General features: G+C 37.0%; 1 protein-coding gene across 1 annotated transcript; it reads left to right on the forward strand.

Annotated features, from left to right (window-relative positions):
* Positions 1-12,912: 12,912 nt before the first annotated feature.
* wi2-2373i1.2 (forkhead box L1-like) lies at positions 12,913-20,234 on the forward strand. Its single transcript, XM_002931971.4, has 3 exons — positions 12,913-13,065; positions 15,551-15,719; positions 18,491-20,234. Exons 1-3 carry the CDS (start codon positions 12,959-12,961, stop codon positions 18,953-18,955), a joined length of 741 nt encoding a protein of 246 aa, XP_002932017.1. The 5' UTR covers positions 12,913-12,958; the 3' UTR covers positions 18,956-20,234.
* The last annotated feature ends 676 nt before the right edge of the window (positions 20,235-20,910 follow it).

A 20,910-nucleotide genomic window follows, 5' to 3' on the forward strand; every position in this document is an offset into this window, starting at 1 on the left:
AAAAGTTGCGACAATTTACGAAAAGTCGTGACGGCGATGAAAAAATCTCAAAAAATATGAAAAAGTCGCAAAATGTTTGTTTTCCAATCGGAATTTTTCCAATTCGGATTCGTGGGTTAGTAAATCAGCCCCTAGAGGTAGGAGAAAAATGTACATGACTGGCTCCCACCCCCCAACCGAAAATATGCTGCATTGTAGGGGAAACAACATGGTGACTGCGCTTTGCACAATGCATCAAAGTAAGTGAATGTGGCCTTATGTCTCTACTCAATGCTGGTACCTTGGTTAGTTAGATCTCACTGGCCTATAGCAATGCCTATATCAATTGTGATGGCTTTCTGTCCCAACCCTGGGCAAGCTTGGTGTTAGTATGAGCTGTTTGTTGGTCAGTAGTTTGCTCAATCCATTAATCCAACCTGTCATGTTTTTTATTTTGCCCATGTTGAAATTTTGTCTTTTTAATATTTAATGCAGCCAACCTTTGAAGGTAAACCTTTAAGCATTGTTGTAGGAGAAATGATATCAACAGGCTAAAAACACAAGACGGACTTTCTACAAAAAGGTAAAAGGCATATTAGCCATAAAATGTAATTTATTGTGTCTTCTGCATTTCCAGCAATCCATTTTACACTCACGAGCCAATATCCGCAGTGAGGTTTTGTAGCGCCTGCCTATTTGCTTTTCTATCTATCCTGAGAAAGGCGCTGGGAACTTTCTAAACATCTGCCTCTATTAAAGTGAATGATTAACTATCCAGTCCTCTGGTTTCTATATCAAATGCATAGAACGTCTAATGCCCATTTCCTCGGCAGGCTTGGCTGATGGCAGTTGGCAGGTAATACTTGGCAGTTTGCTCAACGCATAAAACAAAGAGGAGATGGCAGCCAACTGTGAAACATTTACTCACACAAGGACATAAGAACCAGTTTTACCCACCGTGAAGCAGTCACAGAATAACAACTTAGAACTCTTCCAAACATAAAACTCTCTCATTGTGCTACCTACTGTACTTCTCCAAAGCTGCCGACTCCATGAGAAAACCTGTCTACCGGCGCTGTCAGCCATCTTGCTCTTATCTCTGACATCTTACATCTGCCATCTTATCTCTTATCTCTTGTCTCTTATCTTGTTCTTATCTCTGACAGCAGTTATGGAGTGTTTGCCAAGCTAATATACACACCTAATAGATATAAAACACATGTGGGAGGGTGCAAAGTGCAAAAAACAGGAGCAAAAAAAGAAAAAAAAATATACAGTGTATATATATATATATATATATATATATATATATATATATATATATATATATATATATTAAAGGGGTGGTTTACCTTCAGGTTAATGTTTAGCATGTTATTGAATGGTCTATTTTTTGCAACTTTTCAATTCTCCTAATTTTATTTGTTATAGTTTTTTAATTATTTGTCTTTTTCTTCTGACACTTTAAAGCTTTCAAATGGGGGTCAAAAAACTGTGTCTATGGGGCTATTATTTTATTGTTATTGTTACTTTTTATTACTCATCTTAGCCCTTCCTCTATACATATTCCACTCTCTCTTTAAAACCTCTGCCTGGTTGCTAGGTTAAATTGGACCCTAGCAACCAGATAGCTCCCAAAATACCAAATTAGCTCCCAAAATACCAAGATGTTTAGAGCTACTAAACAAAAAGCTAAATAACTCAGCTGCAAATAATAAAAATGAAGACCAATTACAAACTCAGAATAGCACTCTCTACACCCTCTTATACTAAAAGTTATTTCAAAGGTGAATTGCCCCTTTAATAACTAGAGTTTGTTTATCATTCACACATTTAGATTATTTAGAGGCTTTCTAACTTCAAAGATGTAATATTTTGAATACAGGGAAATGTATGTGCTTAACAAAGAGGCAGATTTCCCAATGGATTTTGGGATTTATTGAAGTATATTAAAAAATTTGAATTGATCAAATTCAAAGGGAAAACAAAAATAATTGTTCCTAGCCTTCTATGGGATACAACATCTTCCCATCTTAATGGGAATACATATTTAAGAAGTTTGTGGCCAGCCTGTCAGTTAACAGTGGCTACAAGGCTAAACTGCACATTGTGTCAGCAATATATTCATAAAGCTTTGGGAAATATATACTAAATATACATGTGCAGCATCTATCTGGAAGGCCTCCTTACTAAATCCCTCCCACATTTTCAAACATCCCCCTTAATAGAGACAATAATGAAGTTCAAGATAGGATATAAAAAGGCCACAGCTTTTATATAAGATATGAGATAAATACAAATAAACAGTAAGGTAAAATGTAACATTTTAAAACCAGTAGCATGCACCAATATTACATGTTATAATGCTTGCATCAGGTGGGAAAGTGAGAGTAGGCAAACCGTTTTATGTCTCCCTCCTGGGACGCTTGTTCCAGGAGATTTCCATCCACCTTTGACACCCATGCGCCAAACACTGGGGCCTAGCCCCCAGCCCTTAGAAAGCGTTCCTCCACAAGCTGTGACAACATAACCATTTGCTCAACTCACCCTCCTGCACCCATTTTACTCAAGGGGAAAGTGGGCATTACAATGTTCATTGGCTTCCAGCAGGTAAAGAAGCTTCCTTTTCCTTTTTCCCTACTAATATCTTTCCAAATCCTGACCTCTATTCTTATGCGATTCAATCATCTCCTACCAACCCCAGACCTGTTTCTATGGACACCCACCTTCTGCCTGCCTTTCTTAGAACCGACAAGGCAGGAGCCTTAAAGGTACAGAGCCCTCTTGAAATCTTAATATATCCATAAGGCACTTTAATTCAAGGCAATCTATTTAGGGAGTGATACTTTGCAGTTTCAAACAGAACTCAAAAAATTAAAGACCTAATTTGTCCCTACAGGCAATTGCACTGATGTTAGTAATGTGCCCTTATATATTTACCTAAGGGCACAAACTGCAATTCTGTCTAAAGCACAGGCAGGTTCAAAGGGATTCCATGTGGAAGGAAAGGAAAGGAAGGAAGGGAAAGAAGGAATGGAAAGGAAAGAAGAAGATAAAGGAAGAGGAAAGATTGAGAACTCCAAGGTTCATGCAAACATTTCACATGCCCATAGGTTATCTAGGTCAACTGCATGAATAAAAGAGAAATACTGTTCTTCATGCTTCATCCACACAAAGTTGCCAGCATTAATGTTTTACTCAAAAGATACAAATAGCTGCACAAGAATTCTCATTCTAACTGAGCTGACAGTTAACAAGGCCATTACTGCTTTTCTCCTGTGGAGCTCCCAGTATGGAGGTTGACGTATACCATTGTTTGAGTTTTTGGGCTTTTTTTTATTATCTTCTTTATTTAATCCTAATGTTTTTTCTTTGCTGTTGTGAAAAGCTGATTTTTAAGCAAAGGATGAAAAGATTCGGAAGACAAAGTTACAAAATCTTATTTATGTTGTTTTCAAACAAAAGGTACAAAAGGACACATTGAAAAGGAAGAAACCTACAATTTGTTTATATAAGTAGAATTTCACCAGTATAAACATTGGGTTTGGGTGCCCCAAACCATCAGCCAAGGGGAATAGCACACCATAGTAGTATATGGGCTTGCAGTCAATAAAAAAACCCTCCAACACACAATTAGGTTTATTTAAGTAACATGTTAAAAGGACAGTGTAAGGTTGTAGCCTGGAGATATAAAATCTAAGGGCCTGGCATTCAAAATTCACGATTGTGCAAAACAAATCATGGATAAATGTGACTTTTCCAGTGATATGTTCTTGTCATTTGTGATTCTGAGCATATTTCAAATCTCAAATGGGCAAATCAGAATCATGTTGAGTTGCAGTGAAGTCACAAATCACATGTTTTTTATGATATATCATGAGAAATCAGCACTGGGATAACAATGCGGGGGGAATTCTTATTTTAAATTTGCACTGACTTCTATGGAATCTTGGAAGGTTTAAGGTGGAATTTACGTGGTGGGTTTTTGTTTATATGCATCTCAACAAATTTGTAGTACCCAACACTACATAATCAGGGCAGCTTGGCCAGTGGCCTACATTGTCCCATTTGAGAATTCAAATTTTGGGGGACATGGATAAATAGTGTAGGTAGAATAAGACTAATTCTCTGTACTAATGATACAGAAGGATATTAGGTCACTACAGTAAGTTTTATAGTACTTTTTTACTTTTGTTAAATGCTGCTGTTAAGCTAGGTAAAGATAACAAAGGTAACAAACTGCCTAACTGTAAGGAGATGTAGAAAACTGCCTAAACCACAATGGGCCAGTAGGGAGCAAATGGCCATGGAAAAACTGCCTAACCCACAATGGGGCAAGTAGGGAGCAAATAGCCATAGATAAACAGCCTTACCCACAATGGGGCAAGTAGGGAGCAAATAGTCATAGAAAAATTGCCTAACCCACAATGGGGCAAGTGGGGAACAAATGGGCATGGAAAAGCTGCCTAACCCACAATGGGGCAAGTAGGGAGCAAATAGTCATAGAAAAATTGCCTAACCCACAATGGGGCAAGTGGGGAACAAATGGGCATGGAAAAGCTGCCTAACCCACAATGGGGCAAGTGGGGAACAAATGGGCACGGAAAAGCTGCCTAACCCACAATGGGGCAAGTAGGGAGCAAATAGTCATAGAAAAATTGCCTAACCCACAATGGGGCAAGTGGGGAACAAATGGGCATGGAAAAGCTGCCTAACCCACAATGGGGCAAGTGGGGAACAAATGGGCATGGAAAAGCTGCCTAACCCACAATGGGGCAAGTGGGGAACAAATGGGCATGGAAAAGTTGCCTAACCCACAATGGGGCAAGTGGGGAACAAATGGGCATGGAAAAGCTGCCTAACCCACAATGGGGCAAGTGGGGAACAAATGGGCATGGAAAAGCTGCCTAACCCAAAATGGGGCAAGTGGGGAACAAATGGGCAAGGAAAAGCTGCCTAACCCACAATGGGGCAAGTGGGGAACAAATGGGCATGGAAAAGCTGCCTAACCCACAATGGGGCAAGTAGGGAACAAATTGCCATAGATAGCTATACAGTAGCTTTATATTTTTGTCCTTTAAGGATTCCTTAGGAAAAAAAGTTTGGTAAATTCTGTTTTGGAACATCAGTAATCTCGGTGTATCAGCGCTGAATAGGAAACAGCTGCAGATATTTTCCACATTGCAAGTGTCTCTGATGACAAGTTCAGATGAACCTGTGCTGAAATAAAAGAGCCCTTCCACATCGGAGCTTTCCCTGTTTGAACCGTTTAATCAGTTTCCCCTGGTGATCAAGCTGGGAACTAACGTTAAACACATGTCATTTATAAACAAGACTCTTGTGCAGGGGTTAAATGAGGAAATGAAATTTAAAGGGACCATTAAACAACAATTTTTACTGCACACTAGGACTGAATTTAGTATGACAAGAAGAACTTTTATCCTAATTCAGCTCCTGATCTTCCCATAGACATTGAGTTTTCATGAGAAACTCTGCTGTAAATTGTCTCTTTGCATTAGAAAGCAGTCCAACGCCAAATGCATACCTTTTATACAAATATACTCTTTTTAATAAAATATAAAAACAAATTAAGGTAAACAAGAGAGCTCATCTGTTATCCAGTTCTGACAGCTATCCCAAGAGTCAAGAGGAAAGTTTTCTGATGATGCAGAAGGAATGTCAGAATACTCTTGTATACTCTTTTATAAATAAAATGACATCAGAAGACTTTTATGTTAAAAATGACAATAAAACTGTATTATTTTACCGTTAGAGAATGATAGTCTTGGAAGTTTGTAAGGTGAAAAAAACATGGAACTTTAAGAGCGAGCAGAGTTATTGGGCACCTTTGATGTTGCTCCCATTTTTTAATTTAGTTATGGAACCACAGAGACACAGTTTTACTCCAAGCAGAGCCTCCTGCAGGCCAATAGTCCACATGTTGCTACCAAATAGCCAATCACAGCCCATATTTTGCATCCTTGAGGAACTTTTTTCATGCTTGAGTGGCTCACCAACACTTTTTACATCTGAATGTGGCTAATGAGTAAAAAAAGGTTGGGGATCCCTGCTCTGCAACCTAGAACTGTCTCCTCAGCCACTCATTAAGGTATTTGCGCACACAAGGGGGAGCAGGTAGTGTGGGTGGGAGCTCCTGTGCATGCTTGGCAAAGAATTTTTCCCTGGGGGCCTGACACCCACTTGTTACGCTACTGCATCTATCATTGAACCAAATAAATGTACCAGGGTGCTTTATTGTAGAGCACAGCTCCGCCATGTTTTTTTCTTCCCAGGTGTCTCTTGCACAACCCTGGGTAGGGTGAATTCCCTAATAAAGTACTGGCAAGTTTACTGTACTGTATATGGCCCAACATTAAACAAAATCAGGGAGTGTTGTTTAACAATACTCTTTAATAAAGTCTGGTTTTAAAAGAAGAGGTACACCAGCCTGGTGCAGAATTTATTGGTTTGTTTTGCTGATTTCATTTTTCATGTTTTACACGGATCTAAACACTGTTTCTCACTCATACTTCATGCAGACGTTGGTGGACTTCACATTCAAGCAGACTGTACTATATTAAAGCATGCTGGCAGCCAAAGTCCAGCAACATCAGGGTTGTGTTCTCAAAGTAATAGCTAAATAGCATCTTTCCCCAGCTCTCCAGACTTAATGGCTGCATTAATATGCACAAAGGGCCTCAAAGAGGATCCCACCTAATGTGTGTAAATCTGGCTCCAAGTTTTTGGTCAGTAGAGTTCTAAGGCAGAATGACAAACCTGAAATCCCGCTACTGTTATAGACTGAATTGTTATAGAATGGAGCCTGAAGTGGGTGGCCACATCTTTTGGGAGAAATATTCTTATTGTACCATATGAGTTTGTACTATCCTGGTGTCTCGGGATACAATGTAATTGAATATATCATTTTAGAAATCACAATGATACCGTGTGTAACAGATTTAGTAGGTGCATTATGTTCTTTATTTTGCAGACCATAGAAACAGCACACATGTTCAGGATATCCTTATCCTCACAGCAGAAACCTGGAAAGTCAGCAGAATTATCCATCCCACCTGAGCTTCTGGCCGATAGCTTGCTACTGATAACTGTTTGTAAAGGGTTGGGGGCTGGGGTTCAGGACCCCTGGTTTAACTGTGCAGTGGAAAGTGGAAATCAAGTGGAAAAAGCTCGTTAAATGGCTGCCAAAGCTCAGTTCTGTCATGCTTCATGGCTGGGATTTAAGCTATCTTTGTAACAGAGCATTCAGTTATAATGACTACAGCACAATTTGAAATATATTGTGCATATCCTGTAATGCAGGGTTAAAGTAGTTTAGGTTCTCTTGCAATAGAACCTAAAATATATGTGACTGGGTTATAATTGTCTTTTATAAAGTGTCAACATATTACACAGCATTTTACAGAGTTTGATCATCATTCACATCACTTGTTTCCCTAGTGGAGCTTGCTATCTAATGTTTCTATCACATTCAGCCAACACACACACAGCAGAGTCTATTTCAACAGCAAACAATAGAGAAAAGCATACAATTTAACATACCACAATGCAGTGTCTCCCCCCTGTCAGCATAACTCATGCCTCCTGACGCGTTTTGCACCATTGAGCACTTCATTAGAGGAGGTATGTTTATACTAGGTCACATCCCTTTTATACTCATATTATTACCCATACTGGGGTTATATTAACCCTTCCTATTACTTAAATCATAACTTTTAATACACTTTAATACAGATTCATCCATAGACATTTTAGGATTAATAGTTGTATTCAACCATACAGCCAGATCTTAAAATTGTATTCAAAATTTAAAAAGAAAAAAAGGATAGCCAAAGTTTGTTTATATTTAGCAATTTTTAGAGGACGGAAGTAAAGCTATTTTCTTATATTAAAATGTATTCTTACTGTAGAGAAATTTCTGCCATTTCAGCCATGCCACTGATCCCGGCAGCCAAACAGCTATTGCTCTGTGAGGCGATCATTTTATTTCATTTTCTGTTGTTGTTACTATGTATTCTTTACCTTTCTATCTGGGCCTCTTTCCAGTCTCTAATCCACCCCACTGCCTGGTTGCTAGGGTAAGCTTTTCTGCATTTTCTCCCATGTGTACCTTTTCATTTCATACTTTTTAGTAATTGTCAGACATTCGTGGAAATGAGTTTATTGGAATTTTTAACAAGAAAAATGAGAAATGTTTGAGTATTAAGTATTAAGTAAATCTGCCCCTATATTCCAGGCTTTTGCACCAGCCAAAGGCAACCACAACCCTTTAGCAGGGAAGATCTGTGCCCCCAAAGATGACCCAGTAGCCCCCCATCTTCTTTTCTGTGGACTCACTTCACACGCTCTGTGCTGCTGTCACTTACTGAGCTTAGGGGCCGACTCCAAATATACTGTGTATATAATATAGAATAGAAATGTTACAATATAAGGCTGATTAGTAAATAATACAGAATATTAGTGCATGGCAGCTTTGAAACCTGTGCAATTAACGTTGGAAATTATGATCCATCACCACAAACCTTATTTTCTGCTTAGCTTAGCTTTTTAACAGCTGCCCAGAGCACACTGAGCATGTGCAGTGTCACTGACACTTCTATCAGAATCCAAGATGGTGACCCACCCCCCTTCCCCCCCCCCCCCCCCCCCCGTGACAAAATCTGAAGGCCTGGATTATTGCTGCTATTACTTTAGGCTGGTACAATAAGTTCAGTATATAAAATATGGCATTTCTAACCATATTTGTTATTTAATGTATTTTACTACCATGTGGCTTGTTTCTTTGCCTTTAAACAGAATCATCTTAAAATGAGTATGGCTCTTTCCATTCCATTTGTTGGTTGGTTTATGCATATCCACTCTTCGCATGCTATTGACTCTATTACATTCCAGTGGACCACTATGGGGGTTATTTATCAACAATTTGTATATTTTTGCCACAATTAGAGGTTTTTTTGTATGTAAAATCATGAATTCAAAATCATGGTTTAAAAAAAATGCAAATTTTTGACATTTATTAAGCTGAAAAAAACAAAAAACAAAATGTTAATAAGTTAATCAATTCTGTTTCTTTTTTTTTACCCATTAAAAATCATGAAAAAATTATGAATTCAAAGTATTTAAGATTTTTTTACAGGTTTGATTCCATTCTGATTTTTAAAATAAATAAGGTAACATTCACATTTTTATTCCAATTGTGAAGTTATTGGAAGAAAAAAAAAATATGAACATTACATAGACATGAATAGTGATAAATAACCCCCTATGTTTCAGGATACACAGGAATACTGGAGTTTGATTGAGACCCCCCCTGATAAAAAATAGAATTTGTTTCTTTGTGAGTACATTGCAAAAAAACCCACTAGTAATAAATGGAGAATACAGTGGAGAAACTTGATTCGTAACCTCAGTCCAGGTTGCAGGCAATGGCCAATCCAATAACGAATTGGGTGAGATTAGGCCGAATACGTCCTAATAAAATTAGCATTTTTTAATTTTATTTCACTGCTGTTGTGATTTTTTTTTTTTTTTTTTTTTTTTTTATCTTTCTCACCCTTTTCGTTAGTAAAAGCTCCCAAACCTGTATACCTGTATATTCAATATAAATAATATAACCAAATATAGTATTTACAAAAATGAAATTATAAACAATATTTCCAATTTTTTTAATAAACTACAGATAATGGCAATAACGTTATTTACAATGCTGTTTTAAGTTGTAGCTCTTTATTAAAGGGGAATACCTCCCTAAAGCGCTTTTATACACTGAAAGAAAATGTCATTTTAAGCAATATTCCAGTATCCGTGAATTAAGCATTTTCAATTGTCGTAAAGCTATTTGTATCTGTTTCTATGCTCTGCTCTCCTGGCTCTGACTCCTAAAACAATGAACAGAAGCCAGCTGATACAGGGCCGGACTGGGCCACCGGCAAAACACCCGGTGGGCCCTGACAGCCCAGAACCAATGCCTGTTGCTGCTCCTCCGCCCGCAGATGTCCTCCCCTGATGCGTTTAACTTATGCGCGCTCAGAGGAGGACGTTGGGTGATGTGGCTGGGGACAGAGCACGGGGGGGGTGACTCGCCTGGTGGGGGTGCAGGGCTAGCGATGATTGAATATGTCCCAACGAAAAATTTGCAAAACGTGTTTGTCGCACAATTTTTTTTGTCGCCCACGTCTTATTTTGTCGCCCACGACCATTTTGACGTGATCGCTCCTTATTTTGACGCCCTATTTTGTGCCCTATTTTGACATGACCGCGACTGCCTTTTCACTCTCTAAATAGTCCATTTACAGTTACAGACCTGTTATCCAGAATGCTAAAATCTCCAAATAATTTCCACAATTAGGATCTTCATACACTATTCACTAAAACTCATTTTTTTTCCAGATTTATATCTATTTGAAGCCACAAAATAACTCATTTCCATGACTGGCAGTAATTTATTAAAAGATTTATACTAAAAAAGCATGCATGAAAAATGTTGCGAAAAACATTTTTCATATTATGGCACAAAAGCCAGTGTCAAAAACCCCAAAAGATCTGAAACCACAAAGTAAAGAAAGATCTTCCAGTTGTATAGGGGCATCTGCAGGGCCGGAACTAGGGGTAGGCAGAAGAGGCAGCTGCCTAGGGCGCAACGATTGAGGGGCGCCAGGCAGGAACCTCTCCTGCCTACCTCTAGTGCTACTTTGTCATTGCCTCCACCGCTTGTCATTAGTGGCGGAGGCAATGACCGATCTAATGGCACCGCCCCTCCTCCTGTGCTTTGGCGTGCATGCGCCGTTCGGGGGGCGGGGAGGTGGGCGGAGTTGGCCGACCGGGTTGCCTAGGGCGCCCGGTCGGCTTGGCCGATTTGGAATTGTCGCTGTTTTGTCACATAATAAATCTCAGAAAAATTGCTTTTTTTCTGCAACTTTTCCAGGTTTTCTGCGACAAAAAGCCAGACCCTAAAAATTGCAGGTTAGTAAATACCCCCTCACAAGGCCCATTTATCAACATCCTCATTTTTATAGTTTTAGAGATTTTTGAACCATGACTAAACTTATTTCCATGAACGTCAGTCATTTATCAAAAGCTCTGAATTGAAAAACCCAGAACAAAAAGCTGCTGAAAAAAGCAACTTTTTCTTATTGTTGCACAAATGACAGCTTAAAAATACAAGAAAACTTCTAAAACCACAAAGCAAAGAAAGTTCTTCCAGTTTTTAAAGGGACAATGGACTTCTACATGATCTCTACAGGTTTTATCTGGCAGGTTTCTGCTTTCAGATTTGTCAGGGTTTTGTCATATAATAAATCACAAAAAATAACCAATAAGTCTGCTAAAAAATCAGTTAAACATTAAATAAACCCAATAGGGCTGTTCTGCCCCAATAAGGGGTAATTATATCTTAGTTGGGATCAAGTACAGGTACTGTTTTATTATTACAGAGAAAAGGGAATCATTTAACCATTAAATAAACCCAATAGGGCTGTTCTGCCCCCAATAAGGGGTAATTATATCTTAGTTGGGATCAAGTACAGGTAATGTTTTATTATTACAGAGAAAAGGGAATCATTTAACCATGAAATAAACCCAATAGGGCTGTTCTGCCCCCAATAAGGATTAATTACATCTTAATTGGGTCCAATAACCAATAAGTCAGCTAAAAAATCAGTTAAACCTTAAATAAACCCAATAGAACTTTTCTGCCCTCAATAAGGATCAATTTATACAGGTATGGGACCCATTATCCAGAATGCTCGGGACCTGGATAAGGGGTCTTTCCGTAATGCGGATCTCCTACCTTAAGTCTGCTAAAAAAATTATTTTACCATTAATTAAACCCAATAGGATTATTTTGGCTCCAATAAAGATTAATTATATCTTAGTTGGGATCAAGTACAGGTACTGTTTTATTACAAAACTATTGGATTTAAATGGAGTCTATGGGAGATGACCTTCCTGTAATTTAGAACTTTCTGGATAAGGAATTCCATACCTGTATACAAAAACATTCCCATAAGTATTATGTAGAGCAGTACAGCATAGAGGTGATCTTCCTAAATGTATAGCTGTCCAACTTCAAACGATACACAGTAAACCCTCCCCAGCCTCTGTTCTGTCAGGTTTAATAGGGGGCTTGGAGTGGGATACCGGGCACCTATGTTATTTCGAAACATTCCCATAATCTCTATGCTTTACTTGATTCACTATCAAGCAGCTCAGAGGAGAGAACGTCTTTGCATTGCTGCAGATCTAGATGCCAAGTTACTGGGCTATTAGTCTAATTCTTCCTGTAGATCAAAGCCCACACACACAGACAGCTCCATAGCCTCTGGCTATTTTCCTTTAACTTTTCCAGCTTGACAGTAGCCCTTCATATCTTCAGCTGCGCTCCTTTATTAGAAGAACATTTATCTATACATAGATTGCATTACGCCATCACAAAACTCTCTGCACTCTAATTATGCTGTTACCTAAGAAAGATTGCACAGAATTATTGGGGACATAAAAAAGTTGAATCCAATAGTAAAATCATTTTTTGCAGTTATTTGTAGTGATCACTTTGGTTTGCGTTTATTTCCCTTTTCTATTCGGATAGTTAAAATATTCTCCATTCCTCGCCACATATACTGGCTGAGACAGGACCACCCAAGCAGCAAAATCCAAAGCAAATGACTGCGCGCTCCCACAGTTCAAAGGTTCATAATGAAACAACCCAATTTCATCAGCTATTTGCTGCCTTCCTTGTAACCAGATTGGATGCAAACAATATATCCCAACAGACTGGCTGTCTGGGAATTAAGAATTTCAAGAAAACAATCTCAACTCAAGAGAGGGAGGGGATTGCATTTGGGAGACCAGATTAGGAACTGAGAGCACCAGAGCATCTCACTCCTCCCTCTGTAGAGCTGTAAAAAACAGGGACCAAAACACCACAAGGCACAGGCTTTGCAGCTGTACAGCAACCAGCACAATGTTTGATCACACTCAGTATCCCTATAATTGTTTCAATTACGATGGGGATGACTATCCAGCCTGCAGCTCAGATGAGGAAAAGAAATTTAATAGACCAGCCTACAGGTAAGAAATAGCTTCATCTTGGCTCTGCAATGCCCCTTTTGGCACATCCAAGACCATTGACTTAAAAAAGTTACATTCTTTAATCATAGAAGTTTTGCATTTTAGGAAAGGGACATTGGAACGTGCAGATTTTTGTTGATCACAACTTTTTTTTGTACTGGTATGGGACCCATTATCCAGAATGCTCGGGACCTGGATAAGGGGTCTTTCCGTAATGCTAAAAAAATTATTTTACTATTAATTAAACCCAATAGGCTTGTTTTGGCTCCAATAAGGATTAATTATACCTTACTTTGGATCAAGTACAGGTACTGTTTTATTATTACAGAGAAAAGGGAATTATTTAACCATTAAATAAACCCAATAGGGCTGTTCTGCCCCCAATAAGGGGTAATTATATCTTAGTTGGGATCAAGTACAGGTACTGTTTTATTATTACAGAGAAAAAGGAAACCATTTTTAAAAATGTGAATTATTTGATTAAAATGGAGTCAATGGGAAATGACTTTTCCATAATTTGGAACTTTCTGGATAATGGGATTCCGGATTAAAAAAATTTTGACATTGAAAACATCATTCATTCCATCCGTGGATATCCTTTAGGGGAATATTCTGTCATTTTCTGTTCTAAAATAGAGGGTATTCTGCTTTCTATTGATACCTTTGCATAAAACCAAGAGGTTTAATACTTTGAGAATATTTTAGTTTCTGGGGTTTTTTGTTAGTCTTTTCCATCAAAGTGTATTGAATAAAGAATATTCAAACAAAATACATAGATCAATACAAATACCACTGCTGTCATTTGTTAAAGTGATGGCTGTGAAATAAAGTAATCCTGTGGTAGTACCAATGCATTCCTCTATTTATTCTGTAATAATAATAATAAGGCAAATTAATATCAAGTCTAAATTATAATATATATTAAAAATGTCTGCTAAAATGATGCTGCTGATAATAACAATAACCTAAACAATAACTGTATATTGAATAATAATAATCATAGCACATAATTCAAAAAGTACTGTAGGGTAAATTGTATCTGTTATTACTTATTCGTCCAATTTTAAATGAAAAAGTATAAATATAAAACATTTGAAAAAGATATACTGCATGTAGTAATAATAATACTAATAATTATAATAATTATATTGAGACAAATAACATAATACTAAACATATAATTTTTACAGTATTTTTTTTTCATATATTTTATATTTAGATATTTTCATTTAAAATTGGTTGAATAAGTAATAACAACAGATAAGATTCATTTTTCAAAGAACTTTATTTTCTAAACTACATACCTGTAGATACATATTTACAGGTATGGGACCCATTATCCAGAATGCCCGGGACCTGGGGTTTTCCAGATAAGGGGTCTTTCTGTAATTTGGATCTCCTACCTTAAGTCTGCTAATAAAATTATTTAAACAGTAATTAAACCAAACAGGATTGTTTGGCAATCTACAAGCTACTGTTTTATTATTAGAGATTAAAATAAAATCCGTTTTAAAAATGTGAATTATTTGATTACAATGTCTATGAGAGATGGCCTTTCCGTAATTCGGAACTTTCTAGATAAGGGATCCGATATCTGTTTGCTTTCTATAGTACTGAACAAGTAAAAAATAATCAAAATGAAAAGAGGTACCATTATGACATCTAAGTGACAGATTAATCAAAATGTGAGATTAGAGCTCACCACAGAAAAACTCACCTTCTATTCATTCCTACAGGATTTTGGGAACCCTATTTATCGAATGGTGAACTTTAACTTTCACCCATTGATAAATACACTTCTAAAAATCCCATAGGAATGAATAGAAAGTGAGTTTTTCTGTGATGAGCTCTAATCTCACACCAAAGTGGTAACAAGAACAAAAGTGAATATATTTTTATTCTGATGCAAAGTGACTGCTCCATCTAAATTCATGAAAAAAACAATGAGGAAAATTGTTTCAGGATATGAATTCTGCACAATTAAACAAATTTATAAAAGTTTTAAAGTTTGTACATACCCCCCCTTGTTCCTTACTTTTTTTATTATGTAATTACTGTTTAATTCGTTAACATATGTGTAAATATATTTGCTATGAACTCTATCGTATGCAGGTAGTTCAGTTCAAAATGGTGCTGCAGAATAAATTCATTTGTTTTCACCTTTTCATTAAATATCAATATCCAATCTTGTTTCCGAAGTAGAAAGTCTCTTTCCAAAGAGAAGATGGTAGAAATAGTTCTCTCTATAGTAAATATTCTGACATTTGACCATTGTAAATTCCCAAATATAAGCATATTATTTTTTTATACTGTGTTATTCCATTACATATTACCAAATCCCTATCAATGGTCTCTACAGAACATAGGTTGTGTTGATAGCAGTGTATTTAATGTATTATTGTAATACATAATATAATTATTATAGAGCATACTATTTCTTTTGAATGGTCATATGATGCAACATCTTCCATATTTGACTTTTCCAGTTACATTGCTTTGATTGCAATGGCCATCCAACAAAGTCCTGACAGCAAAGTGACCCTGTCTGGGATATACGACTTTATCATGAAGAAGTTCCCTTACTACAGATCAAATCAAAGAGCCTGGCAAAACTCCATTAGGCACAATTTGTCTCTCAACAGTTGCTTCGTGAAGGTGAGGTATCATAATTCTTACAAATTAACGAAGGGATGTGTTTGGCAAAGCTGTGAAAACAAAACGTGTTTCTATAGAGAAAAAGCAGATCTATCAAGGATCAAATAGGGAGTTTTGAAGGTTTTCCACAGATCCTCAGTCATTTGATTTGTGTTGCATCTTTTTAATTTAATTTGACAGCCAGTTTGAGTTGATCAAAAACATTGTTTATAATTGTCCATAGCCTTCAGGGATTTAGTATCTCGGACCATCTCAAACATTACTATGGGCAGTGGTTAATTTTTTATGGACAATGTTTCATTTTTTGGTTGATTGTTTACTATTTGATCGATATAAATATAGGTTAATATTGATTGATATGAACTGCAGATGGTTTCTTACTGATCACTCTGAATTAGACTGGTTCAGAATGATGAGTTCTGAATCTAATTCAGTCAAATACTTTGATAAATCCCATTGTTGTGGATCAAATGTAATCAATTGATTAATTGGGATCTTTAGTGCGTATATCATTTTAATGGTGTAGCTATTACCAGCTCCACCATCCACCCCAATGAAAAACCCTTAAGGAACATTAGCATTTCAGATGGATTTTTCATTATTTTATAACCATGCATGGATATTAATTGCACATCATTCAGCTTCCAATATAGTCCTGGAATCCATAAACCTCCCTTTGTATTTTAAAGACCCATAGAGGTGTACAATTTGCCATATATTGCTGAGGCAACTTTAAGTAGTTCTTATAACCACTGTAGATTGTAGGAATCATTAGTGAATCTGCTCTGAGTCTGCTTCAGTGCAAGAATTACATTTGACATACATTTTGTCTGTATATTGTCTTAGGGTGAAGACACACGGAGCTACTAGTAATAGCTACATGTTACAGCTACTAAACGCTAGAAAATCCCCTGCCATAGACAATACTGAGAATTACCTCTGCTAAAATACATATAGAGACAATTATCAGTAAATGATCAGCATTGTCTGTTTTAGTAGCAACGACAAGTAGCTGCTACTAGTAGCTCTGTAACACCCTTAAAGGTGTAGCCGTTTCCAACTCCCCCATCCACCCCAATGGAAAACCTTAAGGAACATGATCATTTCAGATGAAATTTCAATATAACCGTGCATGTATATTAATTGCACATCAATATACCTCCAATATAGTCCTGGAACCCTTCCTTTGTATTTTGAGGTCCCTACAACTTGACAATTTTGGGCTTATTGATTTTGTGAATTTTAGAGTTTCTCACAATTTTAAAAAAAACTTGGATGTTTCTTTAGTAAAAAATATGAGTATGAAAAACTCGATCGAATAGAATTGTTTAAAAAAAACTTCAAATTTGAACGTTTACAAGCTCAAAAAAACTCAAAAATTGAAAAATATTGGTTTGAATTTGTCCTAGGGCCACTCCTATTGGCTATTAACTCCTATTGACATTAACTCGCAAGCTTTTACATGCCAGAGTTTTACATTGGAGTTTCTCAAGTTTTATGCACTAAATAGGCTTAGGATTGACACTTAGGGGCACATTTACTAAGACACGAATCAGAACCGAATTGGAAAAATTCCGATTTGAAAACAAACATTTTGCGACTTTTTCGTATTTTTTGCGATTTTTTCGGCGTCTTTACGACTTTTTGGAAATTGTCGCGACTTTTTCGTTACCAATACGATTTGCGCGAAAAAACTCGAGTTTTTCGTAGCCATTCCGAAAGTTGTGCAAAATCTGGCGATTTTTTCGTAGCGTTAAAACTTGCGCGAAAAGTTGCGCTTTTTCGTAGCGTTAAAACTTAAAAGGTGCGACGTTTCGCGCAAGTTTTAACGCTACGAAAAAATCGCAACTTTTTGCACAAGTTTTAACGCTACGAAAAATCGCCAGACAATTTTCCGAAAAAAAACGCAAAATACCGATCATTACGAAAAAAACGCAATCGGACGCATTCGGCCCGTTCGTGGGTTAGTAAATGTGCCCCTTAGTCTGCCATATGCATACAGCACACATGTCATAAAACATACATAATTATGTTTCAGACGGGGTGGAATGTTCTTAATTATTTTGTATAACACAAAGAAAAAAGTCTGTAATCAGGGGGGCTTATTATCACCCCCCCCCCCTAATCAGTAGAGACTACAAATTAATGAATAAGTTGATTGCTGAAGTATAAACGCTCATAGAAGGTTTATTTTGTTTCACTGCCATAAAAAAGTCCTCACTGAGATTTATTTATAGGGAGACTTGAAATGTAAATACATAGAGGGTGCATTTTTCAATTTGGTGTGAAAGGAAAAAGTGTTAGCGCCAGTTATGTTTCAATTGTCATCAAATTCCTAGTGAAAAAGGTTATGTTGGGATGGCATTTTGTTCTGCAACATTGTTGATACAAGAGTTATGTGATATCTTTATCAGGGCGTTACATTCATTTTATTGTATTGTTTATCTTTGGATAACAGTTTTATTGTAAACCCTCAACACTGTGAACAGTTGCCTTTATCAGAGGGCCCCATTATCCCTACATTATGAAGCCAGTTCAATCCCAGGGCAGACCTTGTCAGTAAAAAAGTTACTTTATTAATAATGTTTTGAGTGTCCCTTCTTCAGGCTGCAATTTGACTTGTCTTCCATAGCCCTTAGTGACATAGACATTAGTTATTGTAAATGCACTAGACATATATGCATTATATTGGTGTTATATATTCTTGCACAAAAACAGATATGATCTATGTTATAAATGTGACTATTTTAGGTTATTTCATGTGCCTACAGGTTCCAAGGACGGAAGGCAATGAGAAGGGTAAAGGAAACTACTGGTCTTTTGCATCAGGGTGTGAATCAATGCTTGACCTTTTTGAAAATGGCAATTATAAAAGAAGACGGAGAAGGAGGAACATGAAGAAATGCCAAAAAGATAGGAAACAAAATCAGGCACAAGCACTTCATCCTGGGGAATTTTCAACCTCCAGCTCTACCGCACATGTTATATATGGTAATGAAAAGAGAACTGAATCAACATCCAGACAAATGGAAACAGACAGTTTATATCCAATCTCCAACAGACAGAGCCAAACCAGCTCCAGCCTTGGAAAATCAGATGAAATCAAATTTAGCATTGATTATATTTTGTCAGCTCCAGACCCTCTGCCCGTTCTCCGATCTCAGCATAATGTTCTTGATAACAAGTATCATATGGTTGAAACACAGCAGCTAAACCTCCAGTTCTGGAGCCTATGACCCGTTCAATCCTCATACAGAACTGACCTGATGCGCTGAAGTTGCAATGGACTCTATTTAAACTTGTAGATTAATATATCAAGCGCAGAGGCTTTGAACTTCCCAGACTGTATCAGTTTACTAAAAGATCATAAACATTGAGATGTACATTAAGGATGTAAGAAAAGAGACACTGAAACTATCATAGAAATGCTGTACAAACTCTCCAGACCAGGACTTATTGTGAAATCAGTTTCTATTGCACCGCTCATTGATTTTACAGTTGAATTCTATCGTGTAAGACCAAGTAAGAATACTGCAATGTGACAAAAGCTGCCCAGGAAATATCATAACAATACTGTATCTAGTAATAGCACAATGTGCTGCTTGATTAACCTATCATTAGAGGGAGGGGATATTGTAAACTAATTTCCAGTTTCTTTAAGCACTATAATTAATGTCAATTAATTTTAGTCATTTAACCCTGTTGTTTCTACATGGATAGAATCCTTGGAATCTAAAGAACCTTGGTTTAACTTTTGTTGAACCTGTACAAACTATTAATTATTCTAGCATCCCAGCATGCATAGAGCACATGTTATGGCTGCTGTCAGTCCCACCAGTAGTCACTGAGCAAAATCATTATATATATAACATTTGCCTGTCTGACTATAGCTCGCCATGCAGGGCATGAAAGGGGGCATCAGCCCCTTTAGACCAAGACAGCAGTTAATCTCTCCCTGCAAAGGCCGTCCACAAAAATTCGGCAGATATATATTGAAGGGGATTAAAATTGGATTCTCTTCTGACGGCCTGCATTAACCTCCATTATGGCCAAACAATTGGATCAGCCCATTATGGTCCAGTACACAACGAAAGGATCTATAGTTATGTGGCCACCTTAACTGGTTCCACACTTACAGTAAATGGTTAAAGTATCTCATCCCTGTCCATTCTTTAAATAAGTACTTTTACATTAAATGGTTAAAGTATCTCATCCCCATCCATTCTTTAAATAAGTTCTTCTTTACGTCTTTGTTGGGACCGAATATTATTTGCCATTCTATTTAGGATAGGTCAACAAGATCCCTTTTAATACACGGAAATATCAGCCAGCAATAAACAGTAATTAAAAATGAGATACGCAATTCTAAATGAAATGTAGGTTTCCTCACTTAATCTGTCGAAAGAATAAACCCTGCATTAAAAGGAGACAATAATAAAGCTGTGATGATTAAAGCTTATCCTTATATTATAGATATTTATTTTGTGCTCCCTCAGAAGCAAAGAAAAAGGGAAGGTAAAGGCAATATTTAGTGTAGCTGTTATAGTTTGGTACTGATATACAGTAATTAAGTTAAGACTCTGTTAATAAATAAATAATATATTTTTATAGCTTATTTAAAAAAAAAAATATGATTGAATAGCTGCATATTGTTTCTTTGAAGCCCTATGAGTTTCCTTTTGAACACGAGACTGTCAGTAACACAGATGTACAGACACATCATTATTCGTATTATCTGTCTCGCTCTGCATGTCTTACTACTGGATTATAAAGATTCTCAGAATTAGAAATGCAAAGCCTGCTGCATGTATAAAATGACTGCATTGTGTGTATTAGTTCAGAATAGGAGTTGTAAAAGAGTAAATATAACATTCAGACACTGGAAGCCTGGTCAGTTGACCTGTGCTGTGGACAGAGGAGAAGGGACCGAATGCGCTATTTTTTACCTTTTCCTGAAAAACAAAACAGAAACATGGAAACAGGGCGACAGAAGGAAGGCCAACTGGCCATTTAATATGCTGCATTACATATCTGTGCAAAAGGCAATGAATACTTGTTCTGGCTGAGTAACAGAGTGGTGTAGCATACGGTGCTTTGGATCAGATCAAACTAGAAGAAGGATTTCTCAGTGACGCTACAGCACCTTTTATTGGGCAAAATAAATGTTCATTCATGTAGGATTTTCTTATTT

Source organism: Xenopus tropicalis, chromosome 9 (genome assembly GCF_000004195.4).
Source record: "Xenopus tropicalis strain Nigerian chromosome 9, UCB_Xtro_10.0, whole genome shotgun sequence".
Taxonomy (NCBI): domain Eukaryota; kingdom Metazoa; phylum Chordata; class Amphibia; order Anura; family Pipidae; genus Xenopus; species Xenopus tropicalis.

Bases quoted from the DNA above. Each gene is read 5' to 3' on its own strand.
- wi2-2373i1.2 (XM_002931971.4), top strand. From the start codon at position 12,959: ATGTTTGATCACACTCAGTATCCCTATAATTGTTTCAATTACGATGGG. The intron at 13,066-15,550 runs GTAAGAAATAGC...TGACTTTTCCAG, and splicing joins TTTAATAGACCAGCCTACAG to TTACATTGCTTTGATTGCAA. The intron at 15,720-18,490 runs GTGAGGTATCAT...ATGTGCCTACAG, and splicing joins TCAACAGTTGCTTCGTGAAG to GTTCCAAGGACGGAAGGCAA.